This window comes from Cetorhinus maximus, chromosome 6 (genome assembly GCF_964194155.1).
Source record: "Cetorhinus maximus chromosome 6, sCetMax3.hap1.1, whole genome shotgun sequence".
In the NCBI taxonomy this organism is placed as follows: domain Eukaryota; kingdom Metazoa; phylum Chordata; class Chondrichthyes; order Lamniformes; family Cetorhinidae; genus Cetorhinus; species Cetorhinus maximus.
In genome coordinates this window covers 16318192-16344811 of record NC_135884.1, presented here as the reverse complement: position 1 = coordinate 16344811, position 26620 = coordinate 16318192, and the positions used below count along the sequence as shown (strand labels likewise).

Below are 26620 nucleotides of genomic sequence, written 5' to 3'. Positions count from 1 at the left end.
GATCATCGTAACTTGCTCTGGTGTTTTTTTTAAAAAGTAGCTTCTTCACATCACCCCTGGTTCATTTGTCAACCACTTTAAATCTGTGCCCACAGGTTACCGATCCTTCCATCACTGGGAACGCTTTCTCCTTACTTACTGTAACAAAAGCCATTCATCATTTGGAACACCTCTATCAAATCTCCTCTCAACCTTCTCTGCTGTAAGGAGAATAATTCCAACTTCTTCAGCCTCTGCACATAACTGAAGTCCCTCATCCTTGGTACCATTCTAGTAAATCACTTCTGTCTCTTCTCTAAGGCCTTGACATCCTTCTTAAAGTATATGTCCAGAATGGAACACAATATTCGAGCTGAGCCTAACACGTGTTTTATAAAAGTTTGGCATAGCTTCCTTCCTCTTGTACTCTATTCCTCCGTAATAAAGTCAAGAATCCCAAGTGCCTTTCTAAACAACCTTCTCAACTTATCCTGCTACTTTCAAAGATACGCTCCCAGGCCTCTCTGTTCCTGCATCCCCTTTAAAATTGTACCATTTAGTTCAAAATACCTCTCCTCATTCTTCCTACCATCATGTATTACTTCACACTTCTCTGCATTGAATTTCATCTGCCACATGTCTGCTTGTTTTACCAGTCTGTCCCCCTTTTACTATATTTACTATATTTCCTAGTTTTGTGACATCTGCGAATTTTAAAATTATGCCTTTTATACCCAAGTCCAAGCCGTTAACATATGTCAAAAAGCGCACAGATCCTAATACCGATCCCTGGAAACACCACTGTATGCTTTCCTCCATCTGAAAAACAACTGATCATCACTGCACTCTTTCTATCCCTTAGCCAAGTTTGTGTCTCTGCTGCCACTGACACTTTAATTCCAATATTGCTGACCAAACACGAGTTACTTGTCAAACTCTTTTGAAAGATCATATTCGCATCAATCACACTGTCCTCACCTATCTCATACTCAACAAAGAACTCAAGTCATTCAAACATGATTTGCCATTGACCGATTCATGCTGGGCTTTCATTCTTAGCCCATAGTTTCCTAAAGGCCAATTAATTTTCCCCCTGCTTATTGGACGGAATTTTATGCCTTCCCCAAGGCGAGTTCGGGCGGGAGGTGTGGAATGGGTCCCTGCCACCTTCCTAACTCCACCGATCAAGTTCGGGGCTGGAAGGATGGAGGATGACCTACCCAGGAGGCTAATTGAGGCTGCTAAGCAACCGTTTTAAGTCTGCATCCCATCATCACTGATATATATGCAATGAGCAACGGGCAGGGGACTTGCCAAATGGTGAGGCCGCCCAGCAAACCCTGTCGAGTATGCCTGTGGTCTACCAGGAAGGGTCTTTCATTCACAGGCACCCTGTGCCCGATCGAGGGACCCGGCATGGGGAAACGGGGGTGGTGGGGGTGACCCACAGGAAGCCAACCCCGTGCCCTTGCTGTTGACCGCCTCCGCCCCCCCTGCAGGCCCGAGTGCTGTACTCGCAATGGCCATCATTCCCTGTGGCACTGTCGGTACTGCAGAGCTGCTGGCCTCTGATTGGGGTGGGATTTCCGCCCTACTTTGGCCTTAGTTGAGTGAGAGACCTGACGCTGTCCAGTTAAGTTCTTAATAACTGACAATTGTGTCAGGCTTTCTGAAGAGAAGTGACGCAGGGTTCATACTGGTTCTCCAACCGCATTCATTAAATTCTGCCAATTGTGTCCCCAACCTTAAGCTGACTGGCTTGTAGTTGCTGGATTTATCCTTCTACCTATTGTTAAATAGGTTTGTAACTTATTTGCAATCCTCCAGTTCTTTGACACCAACTCTGTATGCAAGGAGGATTGGAAGATTGTGATCAGAGCCTCTGAACCTTCCTCAGTAACCTTGGATGTATCCCATTCAGACTAAGTGACTTGCCTATTTTGAGGACTGCCAACATTTTAAGGAATTCCTCCTTATTTCTATTCTATCCAGTATCTTTACTGCTTCCTTTTTTACTGCTACATTGTCAGCATCTCCTCTACTGAAGAACTTGCAAAGTACTAATTCAGTACCTCATCCACATCCTCTGCCTCCAAAAGATATAACCTTTCTGGTCCCTAATCGGTCCCACCCTTGCTTTGACTACCTTTTTATTATTTATAAGTTTATAAAAGACTTCTGAGTTCCTTTTTGTGTTAGCAGCTAATCTACTCTCGCACTGGCTCTCTTTACCTCCCTTAATTCCATTTTTAGATCTCCTCTGTGCCTTCTATATTCAGTTTGTTTTTTCACTTCACTGTACTATGAATTTTTTGAAGTTCTCTCCCATTGTTCAGCTACTATTTTTGCCACCCAGTTTTTGATTCTGATCCATTTGGGTAGGATCCCAATTCAACTCACTGAAGTTAGCCCTTCTCCAGTTAAATATTTTTACAATTGATTGTACCCTTCTCATTTCTGTGACTTTCAGACCTGATGAAATTCTGAACAGTGTTCCCAGAATGTTTTCCTACTGAAACATGCTGCATTTGCCTCTTCATTCCTCAGAACTTTATCCAGCACTGCTTCCTTTCTCAGCCTGGAAACACATTGATCAAGAAAGTTCTCCGGTACACATTCCAAGAATTCTATTCATTATTTTCCCTTTACACTGTTACATCCAGTCTATATTAGGATAACTGAGGTGCCCTATTATCACTGCTGTTTAGTTCTTGCATTTTTTTTTTTACAATTTAGCTGCAAATTTGCTCCTCTAGCTCCTTCCTGCTATTTGGTGGACTACAGTATACACCTACGAGTGTAATAGTTCCTGAGTTCTAACTTTGAACCCTCAGCTACATCAATCTTCTCTTGTGCTATAAGTAACAATACTGCCTCTGCCCCCTCCTTTTTCCTTTTCCAATCTTTCCAAAATACCTTGTAACCAGGAAAGTATCATATACAACTTTTATAAAAGAAAAGATTTTGAAAAGCAACATGTGTTTTTGAGATATTTGATCTTTATTCTTGCAACTTTCTCCCCTGAACCAACTAACTATATAATTGGCCTGAGTGTCTGGACTAAGGAAATGGGGTGTATATAAATCAGCCAGAATTCCCTGATTCCCACTGGAAATATATGGATAATGGGTGAGGTAGGATTTGGCTGCACTTTGGTGACCACATGATCAATTTCCCTGAAAGCACTCATTCTCCAGGATAAGGGGTGAAGAGATGCCCCTTGGGTTAGGTACGGAGGGCGGAAGATGCCCAATGAACTGTGCTTCAGTCAGCAAGGTTTTCTTGCATTGAGCATCATAGACTTAGCAGTATTTTAATTATTGCCTGCCAATGCACCATATAGTGAAGTAGTTAGAATGCACTGCGCAGAATTGTAATAAAACTGACTCAAAACCTCTGAGTTCTGAGGCAGAGTTCTGGTCCTTAAAAAAAAATCAAGTTTCAATCTTTCGACAGCAGGATTTAAATATCTAATCCATCTAAATGTTCAAAATAATACCCTAGAAAAAGGGAAGTTGACTGTTCTGTCATTATCACAAATAACTTCAACTCATTATATAATTTCACTGCTCTATTTTTATACATATTTGCAGGCATATGTTGTCCGACAGGCTCAGCAAAGGGGAGGAGGTGAGTCGAAAGCTGGAGAAATTACTTTTGCTGATTAAAGTTGACACTTGCATGACTGCTTTAGATTACTAAATGTTATTACTGTGTAAGATTGGTTTGATAATCTACTTCCATATTAATATGCATCAACCTAACTACAAAAAAAGGTGACAATTAGCTGATTTATAAAGAATTATAATATGACCAGATATTTAGGTTAATTAGAAAACCATCAGTGCTTTGAGTTGTAAAAATTGTTGTAATTTGCAAAATTGCCACTGTAATATGTGGTGTAAAAGAATCCCTTAGAAGCAAAGAACTCAACTCACCTAATTTTGAATTGTTGGTCTTTTTGGCAGAGTATGAATATAGGGAAAGGGTCTGAATTTTTCCTCCTTTAAGGATGAAAGAATGATATATCAACGTTGGATTTTATTTAGTCAAGAAGCGGAATTTTGTTCTGCAGAATTAGTTTCCACCAGGAGATGGTGCTTTTGCACTGCTTGAATTCGTTTCATGAACAGTTTACATACAGCAATACTACCACCTGCTGATGGAAAAATGTTACTGCGGGAAGCCAACGTTCTTAAATCGAAAAACAGTTGGAAATCTGAAATAAATATCAGAAAATGTTGGAAGTATAAAGCAAGATTATTGGTCTCCAAATATTAAATTGAACTTCTCTTTCCAGGTGTTGGCAGCCCTGCTGTGTGTTTCCAGCATTGTCTGCTTTTAACCTAGTTACATTTTCAGCTAAAAAAGTTGGGGGGGCTTTGTAATGTGAAAGAGGCCAATTTTTAAGACCATTCTAGATATAAAGCATTTTTTTGTTCCATATATTGACTTATTTCTGAATATATCAGTGTGTATGGCTTTGCGTTCTCAAAGCTGGGATTGTGTTGTTGAACAATTGTAGAAGATCGCACGAGGGAACCTGAAATCTAGAAGCAAATTTTCTTTTTTTTTCCCCCAGATTTTCTTCTTCTGCTTCAATTTTTTGAAGCACATCACCTCGGAAGAGTTCTCTGCGGCAAAGAAGTTCAGGTAAGGATCTCATCTTGTTGGGGTCTTTTTTACAGGAGTGGTGTAGAGATTGACCATCAACCACGAGCTGTACAATGATCAAAGAAACCTAGGAACAGGTGGAGGTCATTCAGCCTCTCAAGCCTATTCTACCATTCAATGAAATCAAAGCTGACCTGAGACCTAAATCCATATACCCGTCTTTGCCCCGTATCTCTCTCAATACCTTTGGTTAACAAAAATCTATTAATCTCAGATTAATAGTTAACGTTAACAAAACACACAGCATCAACTGCTGTTGGGGAAGAAAGTTCCAAACTTCTACCATCCTTTGTAGAAATGTTTCTAGTTCCCCTCCTGAAAGGGCTGGCTCTGACTTGACCATGCCCCCTAGCCCTAGACATCAACCCACCCTCCACCCCCCAATTCACTTTGCCTATTAATAGCTCTTTGTAATAAGAACAGTTTACATCTAGCTATTTCACACACGATGGTGAATCTATGCAACAAACTAGACAAGGAAAATGGAGGCATATATTGGTTTGTTTTATTCTTCCATGGGATCTGAGTATCGCTGGCAAGGCCAGCATTTGTTGCCATCCCTAATTGCCCTTGAGAAGGTCGTGGTGAGCTGCCTTCAAGAACTACTGCAGTCTGTCTGGTGTAAGTACACCTACATTGCTGTCAGAGAGGGAGCTCCAGGTTTTTGACCCAGCCACAGTGAAGGAATGAATGAAATAGTTCCAAGACAGGATGGTGTGTGACGTGGAGGGGAACTTGCACGTGGTGGGTTCCCATCTGTCTGCTGCCCTTGTCCCTCTAGGTGGTAGAAGTCATGAGTTTTGAAGGTGCTGTTGAAGAAGACTTGGCAAGCAGCTGCAGTGCATCTTGAATATGTTACACACTACTGCCACTGTGCACTGGTGGTGGTGATGATGATGGTGGGAGAGGTTGTTTAAGGTGGTGGATGGGGTGCCAGTCAAGTGAGTTGCTTTGGCCTGGATTGTGTTGAGCTTCTTGAGTGTTTTTGGAACTGCACTCATCCAAGCAAGTCGAGAGTATTCCATCACACTCCTGACTTGTGCTTTGTAGATAGTGGACAGGCTTTGGGAGGTTAGGTGGTGAGTTACTGGTTGCAGGATTCCTAGCCTCTGATCTGATCTCCTGTAGCCGTAATATATATTTATATGGCTGGTCCAGGTAAGTTTCTGGTCAACATTAACCCCTAGGATGTTGATTGGTGATTTGACGATGATAATTTTTTTTTAGTATTCATCTACCAGATGTGGGCTTCGCTGGCTGGGCCAGCATTTATTGCTCATCCCTAGTTGCCCTTGAGAAGGTGGTGGTGAGCTGCCTTCTTGAACTGCTGCAGTCCATGTGGTGTAGGTACACCCACAGTGCTGTTAGGGAGGGCGTTCCAGGGTTTTGACCCAGCGACAGTGAAGGAACGGCGATATATTTCCAAGTCAGGATGGTGAGTGACTTGGGGGGAACTTCCAAGTATTGGTGTTCCCATCTATCTGCTGCCCTTGTCCTTCTAGATGGTAGTGGTCGTGGGTTTGGAAGGTGCTGTCGAAGGAGCCTTGGTGAATTCCTGCAATGCATCTTGCAGATGGTACTCACTGCTGCTATTTGTGTCAGTAGTAGAGGGAGTGAATGTTTGTGGATGTGGTGCCAATCAAATGGGCGGCTTTGTCCTGGATTGTGTCAAGCTTCTTGAGTGTTGTGGGAGCTGCACTCATCCAGGCAAGTGGGGAGTATTCCATCACATTCCTGACTTGTGCCTTGTAGATGATGAACAGGTTTTGGGGAGTCAGGAGGTGAGTTACTCATCGCACAATTCCTAGCCTCTGATATTTATATAGCTAGCCCAGTTCAGTTTCTGGTCAATTGTATTTTGATAGTGGGGGATTCAGTGATGGTAATACCATTGAACATCAAGGGTTGATGGTTGGACTCTCTCTTGTTGGAGATGGTCATTGTCTGGCACTTGAGTGGCACAAATGTTATTTCCACTTGTCAGCCCAAGCCTGGATGTTGTCCAGGTCTTGCTGCATTTGGACATGAACTGCTTCAGCATTTGAGGAGTCACGAATGGTGCTGAACATTGTGCAATCATCAGTGAACATCCCCACTTCTGACCTTATGATGGAATGCATTGAATGTCAAGGGGAAATGGTTAGATTATTTCTTGCTGGAGATGGTCATTGCCTGACACTTGTGTGGCACAAATGTCACCTGCCACTTATCAGCCCAAGTCTGAATATTACCAAGGTGTTACTGGATATGGACACAGATTGCTCCAGTTTATAAGGAGTCACAAATGGTACCGAGCATTGTGCAATCATCATAAGCGAACATCCCCACGTCTGACCTAATGATGGAGGGAAGGTCATTGATTCAGCAGCTGATGTATTTCTAAGTCACGGTAGTGTGTGGCTTGGAGGGAGACCTGCAGATGGTGGTGTTCCCATGTGCCTGCTGCCCTTGTCTTTCTAGGTGGTATATTTCACCGGTTTTGAAAGTGCTGTCTAAGGATTGAGAGTAGACTCAGTAATTGGCAGGATTGGATTTGTCCGGCTTTTTATGGACAGGACGTACCTGGGCAATTTTCCATATTGTCAGATAGATGCCAGAATTGTAATTGTACTGTAATTGGCTAGGGACGCGGCTAATTCTAGAGCACAAATCTTCAGCACGACTCTTGTGATGTTGTCAGGGCTCATAGATTTTTGCTGTAACCAATGCCTTCAGCCGTTTCTTGATATCACATGGAGTAAATTGACTTGGCTGAAAACTGGCATCTGTAGTGCTGGGAACATCGGGAGGAGGCCGAGATGAATCATCTACTTGGCATTTCTGGCTGAAGATTGTTGCAAATGCTTCAGCCTTGTTTTTTGCATTGATGTTGCTGGCTCCCCCATCACTGAGGTTGGGGCTATTTGTGGAGCTGCCTCCTCTGGTTCATGACAATATGCAGCAGGATTGCAGAGCTTTGACCTGACATGTTTGTTGGGAGATCACCAAGTGTATTCTACTTCCACTGTTTTGCATGCATATGTAGTTGGCAGCAACTGGATAATGTTTTGTCAAAAGAAGTGATTGATTGATACGAGAGTTAGTATATTTATTGTTTTTTAACCACGGGACCAAGAAGTGACCATAAATAAGACCATAAGACATATGAACGGAAGTAGGCCCTTTGGCCCATCATGTTTGCTCCGCCATTCAGTGAGATCATGACTGACCTGATAATCCTCCACTCCACTTTCCTGCCTTTTCCCCATAACCCTTGATTCCCTTACTGATTAAAAATCTGTCTATCTCAGCCTTGAATATACTAAACGACCCAGTCTTTACAGCTCTCTGCGGTAAAGAATTCCACAGATTAACTACCCTCAGAAGAAATTCCTCCTAATCTCTGTCTTAAATGGGTGACCCCTTACTTTGAGATTATACCCGCTGGTCCTAGACTCTCCCACAAGGGGAAAGAACCTCTCAGCATCTACCCTGTCAAGCCCCCTAGGAATCTTATATGTTTCAATAAGGTCCAATGAGTACAGGCCCAATCTGCTCAACCTCTCTTATACCCAGAATCAACCTAGTGAACCTTCTCTGGACTGCCTCCAATGCCAGTATATCTTTCCTTAGATAAGGGGACTAAAACTGTTCACAGTATTCTAGTTGTGGTCTACTAGTACCTTGTGTAGTTTTAGCAAGACTTCCCTACTTTTATACTCCATTCCCTTTAAAATAAAAGCCAACATTCCATCTGCCTTCCTTATTACCTGTTGAACTTGTAGGCTAACTTTTTGTGATTCATGCACAAAATCCCTCTTGCTGCAAATTTCTGCAGTCTTTCTCCATTCAAATAACATTCAGCTCCTCTATTCTTCCTACCAAAGTGTATAACCTCAGTTTCCCACATTATATCCCATCTGCCAAGTCTTTGCCCACTCACTTAACCTATCTATCCCTCTGTGGACTTTGTGTCATCCTCATCACTTGCCTGCCCACCAATTTTTGTGTCATCAGCAAATTTGGCGATAGTACATACACTTCCCTCATCCAAGTCATTAATATATATTGTAAATAATTGTGACTCCAACACTGATCCCTGTGGCACTCCACTAGTTACAGGTTGCCATTCTGAAAATACCCCCCCTATCCCAACTCTCAGTCTCCTATTAGTTAGCCATTCCTCTATCCATGCTAATATACAACCCCCAACACTATCGGCTCTTATCTTATTAAGTAGCCTTATGTGCAGTACCTTATCGAACACCTTTTGGAAATCCAAATATATTACATCTACTGGTTCCCCTTTATCCTGCTTGTCACCTCCTCAAAAGAATTCTAATAAATTTGGCAGGCATGATTTCCACTTCATGAAGCCATGCTAACTCTGCTTGATTATATTATGCATTTCTAAATGCTCTGCTATTACATCCTTTATAATAGACTCTAACATTTTCCCAATGGCGGATGTTAAGCTAACTGGCCTATAGTTACCTGTTTTTTGTCTCCCTCCCTTTTTGAATAAGGGTGTTACACTGGCAGTTTTCCAATCCTCATCCACTATTTGTGTAGCTGCTTCCTTTAATATCCTTTAATTCCTTTAATAGGATGCAACCCATCAGGTCCAGGGAACTTATCAGCCTTTAGCCCTATTAGTTTCCCTATGGTCATTAATATCCCCTGAGTTAATTTTTTTCCATAGCTAGTTCATCTAGCATATAAATCCTATTTGGTTGCTGTCAAATCTCTAATCTTGTTCTGTTCTTCCCTTAGACTGCACCAGATGTTGCATAGCTATAGTGATGGATCCAGGGATGAAATTCAAACCTTTTGCCCATGCATCAGCAAAAGCACTCACTTTTCCTTCTCTGTAACATTGTCTGTTCTTACAGCACCCTCCCCCTGCTGCTGAAATCCTGATCTATGGTTTCTTTATCTCAATGCTCTACTTCTCCCAAACCCTCCTCACCAGGTTCCTAAACTTCCAATCAAGCCAAATCTCCATCCCTGTCCTGCAGTAAGGCCTTGATCTCCCTTTACCCATTCTTGCCAACCGCCACTCGTTGCCTAACCCCCTCCCCCAGGATACTGAGGTTCAAAAGCTTTGTTCACAAGTTCTTTCATGTTCATAACCCCACCCACCTCTAATCTCCTCCAGTCCTTTATCGCCAACTCCAGCCTCCGGTGCAGTGCTGCCTTCCACCATTCCTCCTCCATCCTATGTTCTTGAACACTTCCCCTAAATCTCTTTGCCTTGCTACTTCTCTTCCTTTACTTAAAAGTTGCTGCATAACCTTAGGTTATTTTGTTTTAAATTTCTGTCCTAATCTGGCATCTGTTTGCTCGTTGTGCAGCTTGTTATGTTAAAAGGTGCAAATTGTTGATTCTCAGCAAGAGTTCTGTATGTTGCTTACCTTGTGTGAACAGAACATTCCACCTCTGATGGAAAGTTAATCCTGAAAACCATGTCACCACACTAAGAATCACCAGAGAACCAAATGTATAGCAATATTAGTAGCATCTGTATACAAGCTTGAAAGAGGTTGGATAGAGGTAGAAGACTTGAAAAAATTTGGGAGAGAGATGGGGGCTTTTGGCTTGTAGCTGTTGCTATCATATATTAAATTCACAAAGCGATCTCAGTGGAAATCTTAAGTACAAATTATACCAGAATAAAGCAGTTTGGGAGGGGAGAGAGTCTGAATATATCGCCACTCGGTCGTTGTAATGTAATGGCAACAAGGGATGAATATTTAATAATGCAACATCTGCTGTACGACACTGCCTTCTGCTAGTACTTTATTTCTTCTGTAGACCCATCCAGCAAACAAGTGTTTTGTGCTCGGGCCTTAGGTGGTAAATCATGAGACTCTAGTTCCCCAAAATTCTTTGAAAGCCCTGGTATTAGGTGTATCACATACAAAAAAAGGCCTAAAGTAAGAAGCTAGTTTCTAATTTTACAGAAGCTGATCTTATTTAAATATTTCCAGAACATGAGTTAAAATAATGATTTCTCCATATAATTTTTATGGTTTTGCAGTCTGCATCCTTTTTGTGTTGTCTTTATTCTTTCCCTCTGTTCCACTCACCCCTTCCCTTAATTTCTGTTGTTTTCTAGGCAGTACCGAGGGTACAGGTAGATGTCAGAAAGTACCTGAACTTGACCTTCACAATTTAAACAGAATCAATGTATTTTGATAGTCCGTTTCAGCTCCTCATTTAGTTCACAGCCTTACAGTACGTTAGGTTTCTGGTTAAAACAAAGACTTTCTTTTTTCTGGTTTTATCTATTGTGCTGCCATTCTTAATGGTGTGTATCTACACAACAGTGTCAGTCTGCTTCTCTACTCCATTTCAAATCCTTTCTTTATTCCTCCAAAATGTTGCTTCCTATTTTTACGCATTGAACAGCATCTGACAACCATTTGTCAATCATGCTAGCCTGTCTTGACCTCCTGCAGTCTTTCACAAACATTTGCATAGTTCACGATGCCACCCAATGTGGTGTTACCAGCAAATTTTGTTACTGTTCCCTCAATTCTTAAGTCCAGATTAATGTACATAGTAAATATAAAAGCGACAACTAGACAAACCTTATTGGAACACAACTATCTATGCTGTTCATGAGACTTGGATTTACATCTATTCCTTGTTTGCTTCCTTCCACCATGTCCCTTTCCACTTTCCACAAACCCCTTAATTCTATGTGCTAGTATCTTTGTTATAATTGTGCAGTACCTCATTAAATAACTTTTGAACAGATCCATGTAAATATATTCTTGTAGGCCAAGTTTGCAAAGAAAGAAAAACCTCCAGTCCTTTTTGCTGCATGTAACTTTATTCCTTTTCCCTTGCAGAAGGAAGACCACGCATTCTAAAGAAGCTGAGTTTCCTGTGGAAGATCTCTGTCTACTAGGTAAGCATGATTACTTCCCATATCCTCTTAGATCCAAGGAGAAACAGCATACCTACAGTGGCACTGTCCAATACTTTAATCGCAACCCTAATGCAATCTTGGCACCAAACATTGCTGGAAATTATTTGATAACTGCACAGTTACAAATGAAGTCTTAATTTGCGTGGATTTAAAGGTTACAGAGTAGCTATAATATAGCAGTGAATGTGATAGATGATTTGTTGTATGTCAAGTCACAATGGACCTCTAAAAGATCAAAAGAAAATACAAGGCCAGAGCCCCATGAGTGTTGCAATGCAGTATCATAATTCCTAGTTTCTACTCCATTTGCAAAGGAACATAGGAACAGGAGTAGTCCGTTCAGCCTGTCGAGCCTGCTCCACCATTCAATTTAAATCATGGCTGATCATCTACCTCAATGCCATTTTCTCACACTATCTCCATATCCCATGATGTCACTAGTCTCTAGAAATCTATCGATAACTGTCAATGATTGAGCTTCCACAGCCCTTTGGGGTAGAGAATTCCAAAGATTCACCACCCTCTGAGTGAAGAAATTCCTCTTCATCTCAGTCTTAAATGGCTTATCCCTTACCTTGAGATTATGTCCCCTGCTTTTAGACTCACCAGCCAGGGGAAACATCTTACCTACACCCACCTTGTCACGCGATGTAAGAATTTTGTAAGTTTCAATGAGGTCACCCTTGTTTTTTGAAACTCTAGGGAATACAGACCCAGTCTCTTCAATCTCTCCTCATAAGACAGTCCCGTCATACCAGGGATTAATCTGGTGAACCTCTGTTGCACTCCCTCTATGACAAGTATATCTCTTCTTAGATAAAGGGACCAAAACTGTACATGATACTCCTGGTCAGGTCTCGCCAAGGATCTATGCAAGACATCTTTACTCCTGTACTCAAAACCGCTTGCAATGAAGACCAACATGCCATTTGTCTTCCTAATTGCTTGCTGCACCTGCATTTGCTAGACATTTGCTTAGCTCACTAACAGGATCTAGTGGCAGAAACAGTGTGTTACAGCTTCAAATGCTGAGTAAACTTTATTCAGAACATCTGAAGTATTCTCAATCTGTCCTGCTTGTTGCACTACAGTGATGCAGTGCCCAGTTTCTACTATTAGAGACTGCTGAAGCATTTGTGTGGCATATTGGCGGGATCTCCTGGCCAAATAGAGTTATACCAGCTAAGTACTGATTGACCATTATCCAGAATATTTGGTAAATTCCTGATTCCGAAAAGTTCTTGATCCTGAAAAAACATTACCCTTAAGATTATTTACCGCTGTTGTGACTAATAGGGGCCTGAGACTTAAAAGGAAATAGTTAATTCACAAACCTTTTATAAAAGGAACAATCACAGAGTCACTGACACGTGCATGGAGTGCTCCAAGGGAATTTCAATATTTGCATCAACCAGTGAGTCCACTTAATTGATTTCTGAAATAGTGGGTTTGCAGAATTCTATAGAGGAGTCTTATTTAAAATAAAAATCAGGCAGTCATTTAAAAAAAAAATCTAAGACAGTTCTAAGAACAAGTACTTACCATCTATAGACTGAACTCAGAATTGCTGTTCACTTCAATCACTGCTGCAATCAGACTTTTTGAAAACGATAATTATCTGCCAACTTGTGATGTATTGTATAACCCAGTCTCACACGGCTCATGTATACTCTTTTTAAAAAAATAATAGTATCCAGTATAGCTATTAACAAATATATTGGTTTTCATACTGCACATGTTGAAGGTTCAATTATTCAATAGCTTCTCCTGTAGTGAGTCATCCATAACTCATTTTCTACTCTCAGAATCCATTCGCTGCCATGAAAGGGCTTTGTGATATGCTCTTGTTATGAAGAGGGGTCTGAAAATATTAACATTGACACTGTAAGCTTTTATTGAAGAAAGAGAATGAAAAAAATGTTTGGAGTCTTTAATCCACCCACACATTTACTAACTTAATGATTAAAAGCTACGTGTTTCCCAGTCCTGCACCCAACACCACCACCAAATGAAGTCATTTGAACTTGCAATCAATTTTGAGGAGGGACAGGGAACTCATGTGGCTTGGAATTGGGCTTTGTGACCCTGATCCCATTTTTTTCTTATCGAGTCATTTTACACATGGGGCAGGATAGTGACCTTGTCGGGCGGGCTCGACGGGGGGCAGTCAGGAAGCCGACCGCCACCCACAATCAGGGCCGGAAAGCGATTTCACGCTGGCGGGCCAATTAAAGCCTACACAGCATGAAACGCGAGCGGCAGCGCTGAGCACTGCCTGTGCAGACGGGATGGGAGGGCGAGCACGAACTTCGCACGTGCGTGCGAGTGAGCACTTCATAATCTCCCTGAGGCACAGAGCTGCCTCAGGGAGGTGCAGAGTTGTATAAGAAAAGCAATAAAGAACTTAAAAATGTAGTTAAATATGTCCCCCCACACATGAGCAGGGACATGTTATAAATTACTTTTTAAAATGTTTATTTTATTTTTATTTGCTTTAAAAATGGATGAGGTTTCCTAAAAAGTGCAAAAGCCGTTTGGCCTTTTCGCTTGCCTGCCAACCAGAAAGTTGGAGGCATCTAACGGAAAGAACATTGAGCAGCGCAGTCGGCAGGATTCGAACCTGTGTGGGGAGACCCCAATGGATATTGGACTGGCAGCGAAAAATTCTATTTAATTGCTCCTTTAATGGCCTTCTCAGGCCTTTTTTTAATTGTTGTTGGACACACAGCCGTCTCCAAGGTGCACCCGCTTAATGAAATATCGTGCAGCTGTGTGTTGACGTCAGGATGCTCACGCGATGTCAACGTGCATCATTTTACGCTCGAGCGGGTTGAGCGCGTGCCCATCTGCCAAGCTAAAAGTTTTACCCATATACTTATAATAAAACTGAAATAGAAGAAGTAAGTGCAGGAATCCGCATCGGAGATCCACCTGTTTCATGTGTCCTTGTGATCTGTTAGATGTCCTCTTGCGTTCTGTCCACTCTTTGTGTATGAAATGTTTCATTGTTTCGTAAAGTGTGAGTGAACAGTTTGAGTTTAGAACACTGATTTTTGAGGGCTGCTAGTTGCATAACTGAATAAGGCTACGTCTGTTTTGTTATTAAATGGAATTCAGGATTTTTTTAACCAGCGTTTTGGGGACTACTATCAACAATTTTCACCAGTTCAAATTGAAAAAAAATGCCCTTGTTGGTTTTCTTCATTATGGGGCCAGGGTTCAAATTGTCTTTATTGGGAGGTTCAATGTGTTAGAATTATGGCATTTACATGAAGTGTTTGGCTTTAAGTGCCCCTTAAAACAAGATGATAAACATTTGTTTCTTTTATCATTGGGGATTAGATGCGTTCTATAGTATTTATGTTGTTAATATGATGTTGGTAACAGGAGTACAGTACTTCCATCATGAGAGATGCTGTGTAAATGGAGGGCTTTTTTAATATATGGGGTACATATATTTAGCAATGCATTTTCAATGTTCCCATTGTGGCTCATGTAACTCTATTGCAAATTAGAAATACTCCCTCTTAATGAATGTCTCTGTCAAGAAGATAGTCTTAAAATATTGTGAAGTACATAAACTATTGAGATTATATAAAATGTCAGGTCAACTCCATTTCATTCTACATTAGAATATCCGTATGTGGTCACTGCGAAAAACATAAAAATTCTGGCAGGTGAATGCTTCTGAGGCTTCAGCTGTAGGGAATGTGGAGACTAACTAATGATTTCCACTAATAGATGCCCTTGAAATGAACCTGGTGAGACCTTTGTTCAGAGTCTCTCACACCAGAAAACTAATCAAAAGAAACATTTAGCTTATGGGCTTCAAAGCTGCGTTTCTCTACCACATTTAAAGATTCTTCTGAATGAATATCATGTATGACTGAGAACTGCCCCTGAAAATGTTTGAGGGAACTTTCTTGTGACTTTAATTGAGGTTGGCCTGGCACAAATATGATGCATACTGTGGACTAAAGTTCCTGCAGCATAATGCACTCGTGTCAGAACCTGATGCTTAACAAGTATTTGTGTTAGCGCATACAGACCGAGGAAGTACTACCAGTCTGAGTAGCGATTTCTCTGTCATCATGGAGGAGTCTCCCACTACTACAGGGACTTTCAACTATGAGGCAGTGGAAATGACAGCAGGCCCAGCAACACAGGTGGCTTGGTAAGTAATGTTATATACATATTTTTTATATTTTATTCTTCCTTCTCAGCCTCTCTTTGGTTTCTAAGCACGTGTTTTTCCTACAAGCAGATGGAGGTATGTGAGAGCGGTATAATTTTGGGTAACGGGGTATGAAGTTTCCCTCTTCTCCCCCCCCCCCCGCCCCCCGCTCCCCTTTGTTGGGAAGCATCTGTTGTAGGTGTTTTGCCCTGATAATGCAGCTTGAGTTTTATAACTTGTTCTGTGAGAAGCTGTGAGCATAAACTCACACCACGTCACTACATTCAGCATGTTGGAAATGCACACTACATGCTGTCCTTGTGAATGACTGTTTTATTGATTTTTTTTCATTCTCTTCAAATTTCTTATCTTATTCCCTCCTGAAGAGGTGATTTAATATTAGGGCTGTGGTTCAAGGGGCATATGAAGCTGATATGAAGCTTCACCCAATAGGATCTTTAACCTATCTGAATTCAAGCAGACAGCACTGACAGACTATTCAGTTATTGGGGGGATCAAGAGTGGAGAGATTTGATAATATTCGTTCTAAGCCCAGCTGGAGCAGCTCTCCCCTCACTACCACCCTTGTTGATGTCTTCTAATTCAACACAGAACTTGATTTGGATTTGAAACTGTCCTAGCCTACATAGCTCAGTACCACAATGTTTGCTGGGCACATAATGATTTAGATATAGTGCTAGAGGGAGTGGGCACATCCTGACCACCTTGACACAAAAATGACATGATCAAGATGTCGAGCTAGAGTGAGTGGTGTCAATATTAAAATATGAGGTAAAGTAAATCATTCTGAGGAAAAGTAGTTGAATGGGGATATTAATAAAGTGGCAGATGGTATTTAATGTCAGCAACTGTATGCATTTCTGCTTCTGATGATAAATTGATAGAAATAAGCATGAAACATTGGGTTTTTAATGTTTTTATCTCTTTAATATAAAAAGCCAGCTAAATCCATTCACCTGCCGGGTTGGCTTGACTATAGTCACTATAATGAATACTGATGCATACTTGGTTGTAACTTGGATATCTGATTTTAGATATGTATAATCACTTGGATAAGAACTGATATAGGTGTTGTTATGGCAAGCAGATGGTAAATGCCAAGCTGCCCAAATCCCAGAGGGAAAGTTGAAGCAGCTGCTACAACTATTTTTGCAATTTGTACTTATTTTGAGTTGCAGGTTTTGAATTCAGTAAAAGAAGGCCGCCAAGTTATATAGGTTTCTTACAAAACTAAATTAAAATCTTAATTAATAGAAGAAATGATTTTAAGCATATACATAGATCTATAAATTACTACCATGATAACTTTTAAATCCCCTAGTTAATCTAAACCCCGGTTACACCTCTGTTAAGGCAACAGTGAGACGCATAGGTTTTTAAAAGACCTAGGCAAAGTAACACACAATACCCTGAACAGTCGAATTCAAATTGAGTTTTTCTTAGCATCAATTCCTTGTAGACAGCAGCTTGAGGCTTAGATGCTGGAGGCTTTTCACACTTGTTTTAGATCTTAGAATACCTGCCCTTACACACAACCTTCTATAAGCTGTGAGGTTACTAGGGGAGGCAGCAACACAGACGTTGAATCTGACAATATTTGTCCATGAATTCATTGTCCGTTTAAAACTGAATCAGGGTCATGCCATGGGGCTTTTAACCCAGCGAATTAACACCCTCAGGTCCTTACCCAGATTCTCCTCTATCAAAAGCTAGATATGAAAGTGAACAATAGTTCTTTGGACAACAGTGAGGAGGGAGAGGTATAGTAGCCCAATTTCTGGCATCTGAAGGGATTTCACAAGGATGCACACAAGATATTTCAAAAAAGAAATTAGAGTTTAATGCATCTTGTGAGCCGCGAAAGTGCGCAGGTTGTGTCTTCCTGAACCCAGACAAAAATTTGGCACCACGTGTTTTATTTTCAGGAAAGGGTTGATAATGGCACTATTGAAAGCAAGGGGAGAGTGCCTAAGGGTAGGGAACCATTTAGATTGTCTACCAGCATGAGGACCAGGAACAGAAATTGGGTGGTCAGGAGTTTAGGAGGACTGGAGTCGAGAGGTGATGAGGTAGAAATGAGAAAAAGAGATGAGTACTTTTGGATGTAGTCTCAGGGAATTATCTTAGGAGGCATGGAAAAGGGCAGCTGAACAGATGGCCTTGGTGACAAAAACATATATAAACTCCTCACACTTATTAGAGGAGAGGGTGGAAGGAGAAGGGAGGGGAGAGGATTTCAAAGAAGCGACTGGTAGTGGAAAAAAGGAACCCAGTGTTATCTTTGCCTTCAAGGACAGTCCTAGAGTAGTGGACAGTTTGGCAGCGATGGGGAATCCAGTTCTACACCAGTGTGTTCAGTTTGAGAGTGCATAGATAGGGGCTGTATCAGGGGAAACAACTGGATTCGGAGACACTTGGAATGTCTTACTCAACATGCAAGTACAAAAATTGGAGGCAAAGGACTTAAGTAAATTGGTGATATTGTATTCATCATGTAAACAAGAATAATTTCAAATTGATAAGGAACCATTGTAATTGACCTCTAATACAAAAGCAAAATACTGCAGATACTGGAAATCTGAATAAAAGCAGAAAATGCTGAAAATACTCAGCTGGTCAGGCAGCATCTGTAGAGAGAGAAATAGAGTTAACATTTCAGGTGGATGACAAAAGGTCATTTCCAGCATTTATTGTAATAGTTGACCTTAGGGGTTTTTTTAAAGTTTTGATGGAGCATCTTTTGATTTTTTAAAGTTCATTGCAGAACAAAAGCAAAAATACACATATCAAATCTACCGTTTAACCCCAACTGTAGCACAATACCTACTTACTCACTATACATGCCACTTTGCAAGTCCCAGGTGTACTATGTCTCCACTCCTAAGAGTATGTCTTGCAGCTGCAAGCAGCTTTCATGCTGACCCTGTTTCCTTTTGTTTAAGTTTACATAAAGTTCGTTACTATGCCATGTGCTATCATTAAATCATCCATCCTTTTAGGCAGCAACAGTGTTGGTGTGGATAAATCAATTACAATTTTAATGTGGTCTTGTGTCCTCTTTTTATCCATCCTGATATCACTCCTTTCTATTTCCTCGAGTGCCGTGTTTCTTTGCTTGCTCATTCCTTCCCTCTCTCCCTCCCGCTTCATTATGTTCTGTTTGGGTATCTTTTCAGTCATTCATTCTTGCTTTACTTTCTAAAAGTCTTTGATGCCTCAGTGTTCATAAGTTTGCTTTTTTCCAAAATGATTTCTTTTCAATATTAAAATGCAATTTTTGTATATTAAAATTAAAACCTTGCACCCGCATGGGAGCACAAATCAGTGGATTCTCCATCTGGAAAGTGGCATTCAGAAATCTTCCACTGGCTCCTATGTAAGGGCACTCTCTGGCAAGTATCTTCCCACAATAGGAGAGATGTTGTGGGTTGCCTTTTTCAGTCACTCATATCCAAGAGGTTGAAACAGTATGGAATGCACCATGAATACCCAACAAGATTAGTGGTTGAGTCAGGCAAGTTGGGTGTCTGCATACTTTATCAGAGAGAGTCTTACTAGACAATGTTTAAATTACACAAAGCAGCTTTTATCTCTTTGAGAGAAGTGTCAGTGGAGCAGGTGAGTAAGTAGATATCATGCTGCAGTTGGGGTTAAACAGTAGATTTGATATGTTTTGGGTTGATGGTTGCATCAATTGCAGTTGTACCATTAGCAAGACTCTTCGTGTGGTGCTGGACACCCAATCTGCATAATTTCAACAATGACAAATGAAGTCAAATTATCTGCATCTCTTTATAGTCAGGTGTTTATGGGAGAAAGAAGGATTTTATGTTGCATCTTATCACGCATCCAAACATCCCAAAATACATAAGTGCAATGAATTACTTTGAAGTCATTATCTCTCTGTATACAAAGCACTTAATAAGGACCCACAGTAGGTCTGATGTTGCGGGAGGAAGTTCTCGTCGCTGCATTCCAGATCTTAAGAAATTTCTGTTTTCTCAAAAACTTGACTGTGCATTAATTAGCTGCTCATTGGTAATATAACCTTTGTACCATTATCAAAGATAGCTGGAAAAATGTGTTGCTACTTTTCTTGGTCTCGATTCTCAGCAGCCTCAGAGATTTGAAAGTAATTGGGTAATTTACTCAAAGCTGTATTATATTCCTTTTTAAGGTCAAGGCTAGTCAGACATGCTGCTTGGAGCATTATCACTAAATGTTTTCATCAAACAATTTACCATCACTCCAACGTCATCAGCATGTGGACTTTTGGATTTGTAAAAAAGAAAAACATTTCTACTCATCTACAATTTTATCTGCTCTCGTTGAATTCCAGGAGAAGAGGCCGAACGTCATCACCACAGACTGTTGTGTGGAATAAACCTCACTTGCCTAACCAACTAGAAGACCGGTTCTTGCAACCTGGTATATCTGAAGCTAGGCCATCGTTCTACCAATCAGAAAATAACACTCTGAGAACAGGAAGTAGTAGCCCCTTGGCTGTTCCTGAAAGAAGGTTGGTATATTTTCATCCTCTACCAAGGGTACGTAGGATAATGGTTACTTGTGGGCATGTTTGAGTTCTGGGTTCAAATACACTATTGGTTTTCAATAGCTAACAAACTATGATAACACCTTGATGGAAAAAGCTCCACAGATAAACTTATTACCAACAATTGCCGCAATAATAGAACATCTAGATTAGAATGGTAAATATCTGAAAAGGTCAACTTTAACAGCTAAACTGACTATGTTTGAGGCTATAAAGATGTACTTGGGGCTTGAATGAACATATAGGTTATCTAGTCTCTATCCAGACCCCTAATGTTCCAAACTTGTAACAAACTCTCAGTCATTGATAATTCTGTTTTTATCTCCACAACCCCATGGATAAGTGTGAGATGTTCCTCAATACCTACAGACAATGATGTCTCAGATTTAGAATGGACTTGGAACATTATGAGAATATGATAAGCCAAAGAACTTTATACCAATGGATTATTTTCTGAAATGCAATCACTGTTATGTTGGCAAATATAGGAAGGCACCAAGTAGACAGCCGATTACTACTCCTGAGTTCCACTGCCCAATAACCCAACACGTTGAAGCTCCAGCATGATTGTGGTACCACACTCTCTCAAATTACTAACCTTTATTTGGCAGTTTGGCTAACCAGTGTATTGTGCATGTTCTATATGGTTATTGTGTTAAAATTGTCATTCCTACTTTTCCAGAGAGGGCTGGCATGAGTAAAGCCCTCAGCATGGCTTCCATGTTGTAACAGTGCTGAAGAATTACAATCAGCAGGGGTGGGTTGCTGACTTGTTTTGAAAACCTGAAAAGAAAAACCACCTGGTAGCTCTGGGGTATTGCTAACACATTTCATCCCCCATGGTAAAATTTGTGGCTTCTCAATTCCTCTAACTCTTTAGTGACTTGCTGTGCGCTTCCTTTCTAAACTCATCGTTGATATCCTATATTTTGTCTTAAAATTTACTATTTCATCTGGCATTACTCCAATTTGCAGTTAAACAAATTTTCAGTTAATGTAGAGAGAATTGTATGTGCAATGGCACATTCTTTCTATTGAAACACTTCTCTATCCCCCTCCCAAATAAGAACATAATGTGACCTCCAAATGTTTATCTCCCTGCTCTGGCTCTTCCCACAATTTTAGGTTTCCACACTCACCAGGGAGCCACCTTTCAAAAGGATCAGCTCATGAACTGCACCATAAGGAGCAACATAGATCTACATTGTTTCTAGTCCTGCATGCTGACTGGAGGTCTTGAAGCAGAAAACATCTACTGGCCATCTGGTATCCAGCACAAGTCCATGTCTTTGCACAATTGGGGAAACTATAACAAATTTAAATATCTCCTGTTAGGTTAAGACTTTAAATAAAACATGAAATTAGGAAAATGGAATACAAAACACTACCCTTGTCTCCATCCTTTTAAGACTTTTTGAAGAGGATTTCAAGATTCCTACAAGCATTGATTTTGATTCCATATTGGCCTTGCGGAATCCAATTGCAATCAGCATTAGGAGAAGTTACAGCCTTGGCATTGCAAATTTTGTTAACTATCTTAGTATCTACTGAAATTGGATATCTGAAATATTAATTTTCATTGTGCCTAAAACACATGGCTTATACTGAATGTTAGCCTTGATTCATGGCAACATCATTTTATTATTGCTTCTAACTGAAGCCTTTAACCTATAGAAGCAGTCAGGTGTTGCTGTACATAATGACTTAATGCCCCACTGGCATGGCGAAGATACTGGCCCCACAGTAAAGAAGAAACCAATTGAGAAGCTTTTTCATAACTAGGGAGCATGTGGGGTAACCATGTAAAGGTTTTTTTTAAAAAAACACTACCTCAGTCCAAAAGGCCAGTTGTGTTTATTTTGTATTTCACTGTCTTCCTGTGCAGCTCCACAGAGTATTCCCATTCTTCATCCTCTTCCACGGATTATGGCAGCTGGCAGATCGTGTCTGGCTGTGGCAGTATTCATGACCAGGCTGTAGTTACCAATGACTCACCCCTCCCCTTCAACTTGCAAGATGATGGAGCCAATGGGAGACTGTGAGTGTTGCTGAGATTATGCAACTTTTGCATCAGAATTATTTAATCCTGTTGTAGGTGTCTTCCTCTGTCTGTCCAGCTGTTGTCCCTCTCATGTCCTTCTCTGTCCACGTGCACTATTTGCACAATTCTTTGCACAGTGAGCTTCCATTCTCAGCTGGAGCTCAGTAGGATCAGGGATCTTATCCAAAAGGAAGAAATATTTGTAACCAGTCCAACTAGCTTGTTCCTTGCATTCCTCAAAGAAGCTCATTTGCAACAATGTTGCCGAGAACCTGGAAGAAGTCGTTATTTTGGGGAGCCCTCCAGAAAATAATTTTAAAGTTTAGAGGGAGCTGTAAATGATGTTACCAAATGTACATTACAGAGAAGCGACGCTCAATTGTTTGTCTACACATGTTTTGGTGGAGCCTCCTTTACATTTCAGACATTGATATCTGACTTCAAATGGACAAGGCTTTCATTTGTGCGATAAGCACAATTGTGGGGGTGGGAGGAAGAAAGAAGAATTAAACCAAAGTATGAAGGTGGAAATGAACAGGCTGCGAGGAGGATTTTTGTGCTAATCCGAGTTGTGGTGTGAAAACAAATGGTTGCGACAATAATGGTTGCAGTCAATAAAATAAATCAGTTATGCTTAAATAGCTGTCAGAATTGAAACCAGCAAATAAAGGCGAGTTGCAGTAAGGACAGAAATAATTCCTATATCCATCATCTTTCAGGCAGTGAACCATTGCTGACACTGCCAATGAATGCCCTAAAAAATCTTGTTGATGAAAGAAAGGGTCCTTTATGGAAAATGATCATCCAACGGTACAATATGCTCTCAATACTCCTTTCCAAATAAGATTTTCAATTTCACAGAACCCAGTATGCGTGAGAGAGATTGGGTTAGTAATGTGACTGGCATGAATGGTTTTGATAGCAATGTGGAAAAGTTTTTGCTTTTATTTTCTTTTTAATTACAAGTTTTGTGATTGAACAGGATGGCGATTTTAATTTGTATTCAGTGTACTTCAGGCCACCTGAACCTCTAAGACAAAGTTATTTCAAATAATTAAGTATGTTTTGTGTTTATGAATCATTTGTATATAAAATGCAGCAGGTAAATGCATTTAATCTAATAGTGAAAAATTTCCAATGATTTGAACTATATTTCATCAAACTGTGAACGAATCCTGTGCCATTCATTCTGATTTAATAGTTTCCAGTTCAAAGGTGAAATATGTAAACTCAAAATCTGTGGTGCAATGAATTGGTGTACCCACGCATTGCTACCACAGTTGGTAGGAGGAGAGTTCCTGATGGTGATTCCTAGGCTGGGTAAATTTCTGCGGTCCGTTGGATATCCAGGAGAATGCAGGCTACCTGCAGCGATGAGGGATTTGAAAAGTAATGGAAGGCATAACAGAGTAGAGGAGAAAACAATGAAAGGGTTAACTTTTTAAATATAAAATGCAGAAAGTAAGCCAGTGCAGAGGGTAGGCTGCAATTCTAATTTTAATCCAGGCTAGATTGATGAAAACCTGTAAACAGTTTATTTTCTGTAAGCGTCCAGTGTGAAATTACTTGAAGCGTTTTCTACCTAACTTCTGGGAGCCATGAGTCCAGAAATTGATGCTAAATTTGCACTTGCACTCAAGCCATAATACTGTTGGATGTGAGAAGTTGTACTAGCATGTGTGACATACTAGAAAACTAGGAAAAACTGAGAATGGGCTACAACATCGCTGACATAGCACCAACAAAGCTTCCAGCTCAAAAAACATGACCCAAATATAGGCATTGTGACATGTGAAGACAAAGAGTCTGACTGAAAGACAGGGTTTATCATAACTGAAGCTGTTTATATCTCCTTCTAACTTTGAGCACTCTTGTGGCAGAAAATAAGTGGATTTAGAAGTTACTGAAGAGGAATCTAAGTACTAAAAGGGGTGTGAGTGCTTGACTTTCCAGTTGGCATCTGCCCCCCACATTGACACTGGATTTGGCACATTTTGAAGCTTACTGTAATTGGTAATTTTTAAGTTAAATAACATTCACCATCACTCTAACTCCACTCCAACTCTAGTCATTCTGCAAGTACAAGATCAGGAATACTCAAATAAAGCCAATTAATGCATTCATACCAATGACTGATCCCTTTTTATCTTTTTTAAAAAGACCTTCAAATAAGACAATTTTTTTTGCTGGCTAGGCCAGCATTTATTACCCATCCCTAACTGCCCTTGTTCAGAGGGAATTTTAAGAGCCTGGAGTCACATGTAGGCCAGACCAGGTAAGGACAGCAGATTTCCTTCCCTAAAGGACATTAGTGAACCAGATGGGTTTTTATGACAATCGGCAATGGTTTCATGGTCATCATTAGATTTTTAATTCCAGATTTTTTTTTCGAAGTCAAATTCCACCATCTGCCGTGGTGGGATTCGAACCTGGGTCCCCAGAGCTTTACCCTGGGTCTCTGGATTACCAGTTGAGTGACAATGCCACTGCACCACCCCCACTGCCTCCCCACTAATTAGCCTTTAAGGAAAATTAGCTTGCACCTTTTAATATATAATGCATATGGGGGCAAGCAGCTCAATTTAATTTTTTCCACTTCAAGTTTGTGCATAACAAACATTGGAGAAAGTAACGTCTGATTGGTTGGTTCAGTTGGGTTGAATCTTGTGCTCTCGCTGGTGGTGAGCTTGGAGGCGGGCACAGTACACACTTAGATGGGATGGTGGCGTACCTGAACCCTGCCGCCTTCCTGCCTCCACCAGAATTCAGTTCTGGGTGGGAAGGCCAATTAATGACCATTTAAAGGCCCCATCCCTCCATTGTTGGGATTAATCCAGTTGCAAGTGGGCCTGTTGCCATGCAGTGGGCACGGCAACTACACCATGTGGGGAGTTTATTACTTCGGCCGGGCACCCTATGCCTGACCGAGGGACTGGACATCAGGAAGGTGGGTGCCTGCTGAGAGTCACTCCCTGCCTTTGCTTCAGACCGCCCCGGCCCCCTTTCCCTGTGAACCCACCTTACGAAACACCACCTCCCCCTCAACATTACTTACCTGTATTCTGGGTCACTCGGCCACCCTGTGTTCTTCTGGCAGCAGCCACAGCCTCCTCTGATTGTCCGGCAGCTCTTGCTCTTGATGAGTTGGTGGGACTTCAGCCTCCAGGTTATTGATTCCAGGGGAAGGCCCACTGGTGGTCTCGCTGCTGCCTAATTGGCTTGTGGTTCAGCAGGCCTTCCCAAGAAAAGGAAGCCAGCACGCGAGACCCCCAACACCTCAACAGGATTTTGCCCATTCTTGTCCCCCAACCAATCTAAAGTGTTCTAACAGCTGGCAAACCTGTCAGCTGACATCTCTGATTTTGGCAACCTCCAATCTCGGCAAAGATGCTGATTTATTTTCTTGTGAGCACGCTGTCAGCTTAACAAAATGATAGTTGGCCATGTGTGTACCGTTGGAAAGCTATTTTTGTTTTGAAATAATCCAAGAGCAAAATATTCCCAGGATTATTTTTAATGCAAATGAAAGGGAATAATGAGCATATGGTGTTTAAAAATCGGAGTAATTTCACAGTCTCAATGGAATCTCAAATTTACAGTCAAAATAACTTTCTCTTTTTGCAGCCATCCACATACCCCAGAGCGCAAGGCTAAGCTGGAGGAAGTCCGAGCCATATTCTTGTCTGCATACAGTGCAACTGTGGGTCTCAGATCTGTATCATCCAGCCCTTCATCAGCCATTGGTGGACTTCTAGAGCAGTTTGCACGTGGGGTCGGACTGAGAGGCACAAACAGCATTGTCTGACACAGCTGACATTTTTTTTAAAAAGTGTGGATCACTGTGCAGATTTAACTGTGACATTGCCAAAGATGGACTTGTGAATTTGTTTTTCAACTTGATGATCTATTTCATTTTTTGACCTTAGATTGTGTTTACTTGTTATAAAACTTTATTTTCTGCCCTGAAACTTATTTCTGGAAGGTGGAGAGACTGTCACCACCCTCCTCCCACCCCACTCCTCCACAGCACACCCCCAGCCCCCCCTTTTACAAACATCCAAATGCTGGTGAAAGAAAGTGAGAAAACCAGGTTCAGCCTTTGGGTCAGTACTACTTATTTTTGAAATACCTTTGTCCTCATTGCATCTATGTTGGAGAACTTTAAAAACATGTTGTCATGAATGACTATTATTTGCCAGCTAAAAGTCCTATATTAAGAGGCATGAGGGTCAATCAGAAGTCATGGTGAACATGTCCGGT

At 41.0% G+C, this 26620-nt stretch overlaps 1 protein-coding gene across 3 annotated transcripts in view; it reads left to right on the top strand.

Annotated features, from left to right (window-relative positions):
* The window catches only part of mtmr14 (myotubularin related protein 14), a 67950-nt gene extending 41625 nt beyond the window's left edge, over positions 1 to 26325 (top strand). Inside the window, exons 13-19 of one of the 3 annotated variants that reach the window (XM_078543248.1) lie at positions 3573 to 3609; positions 4562 to 4632; positions 11490 to 11548; positions 15617 to 15743; positions 20104 to 20283; positions 22205 to 22357; positions 25985 to 26325. In XM_078543248.1, coding sequence (XP_078399374.1) covers positions 3573 to 3609; positions 4562 to 4632; positions 11490 to 11548; positions 15617 to 15743; positions 20104 to 20283; positions 22205 to 22357; positions 25985 to 26165 — 808 coding nt within the window. In that variant the 3' untranslated portion in view covers positions 26166 to 26325. Of the gene's footprint in view, positions 1 to 3572; positions 3610 to 4561; positions 4633 to 11489; positions 11549 to 15607; positions 15744 to 20103; positions 20284 to 22204; positions 22358 to 25984 lie in introns of all 3 variants that reach the window. The other 2 variants (XM_078543250.1, XM_078543249.1) reach the window with 2 other exon arrangements.
* Positions 26326 to 26620: the final 295 nt, after the last annotated feature.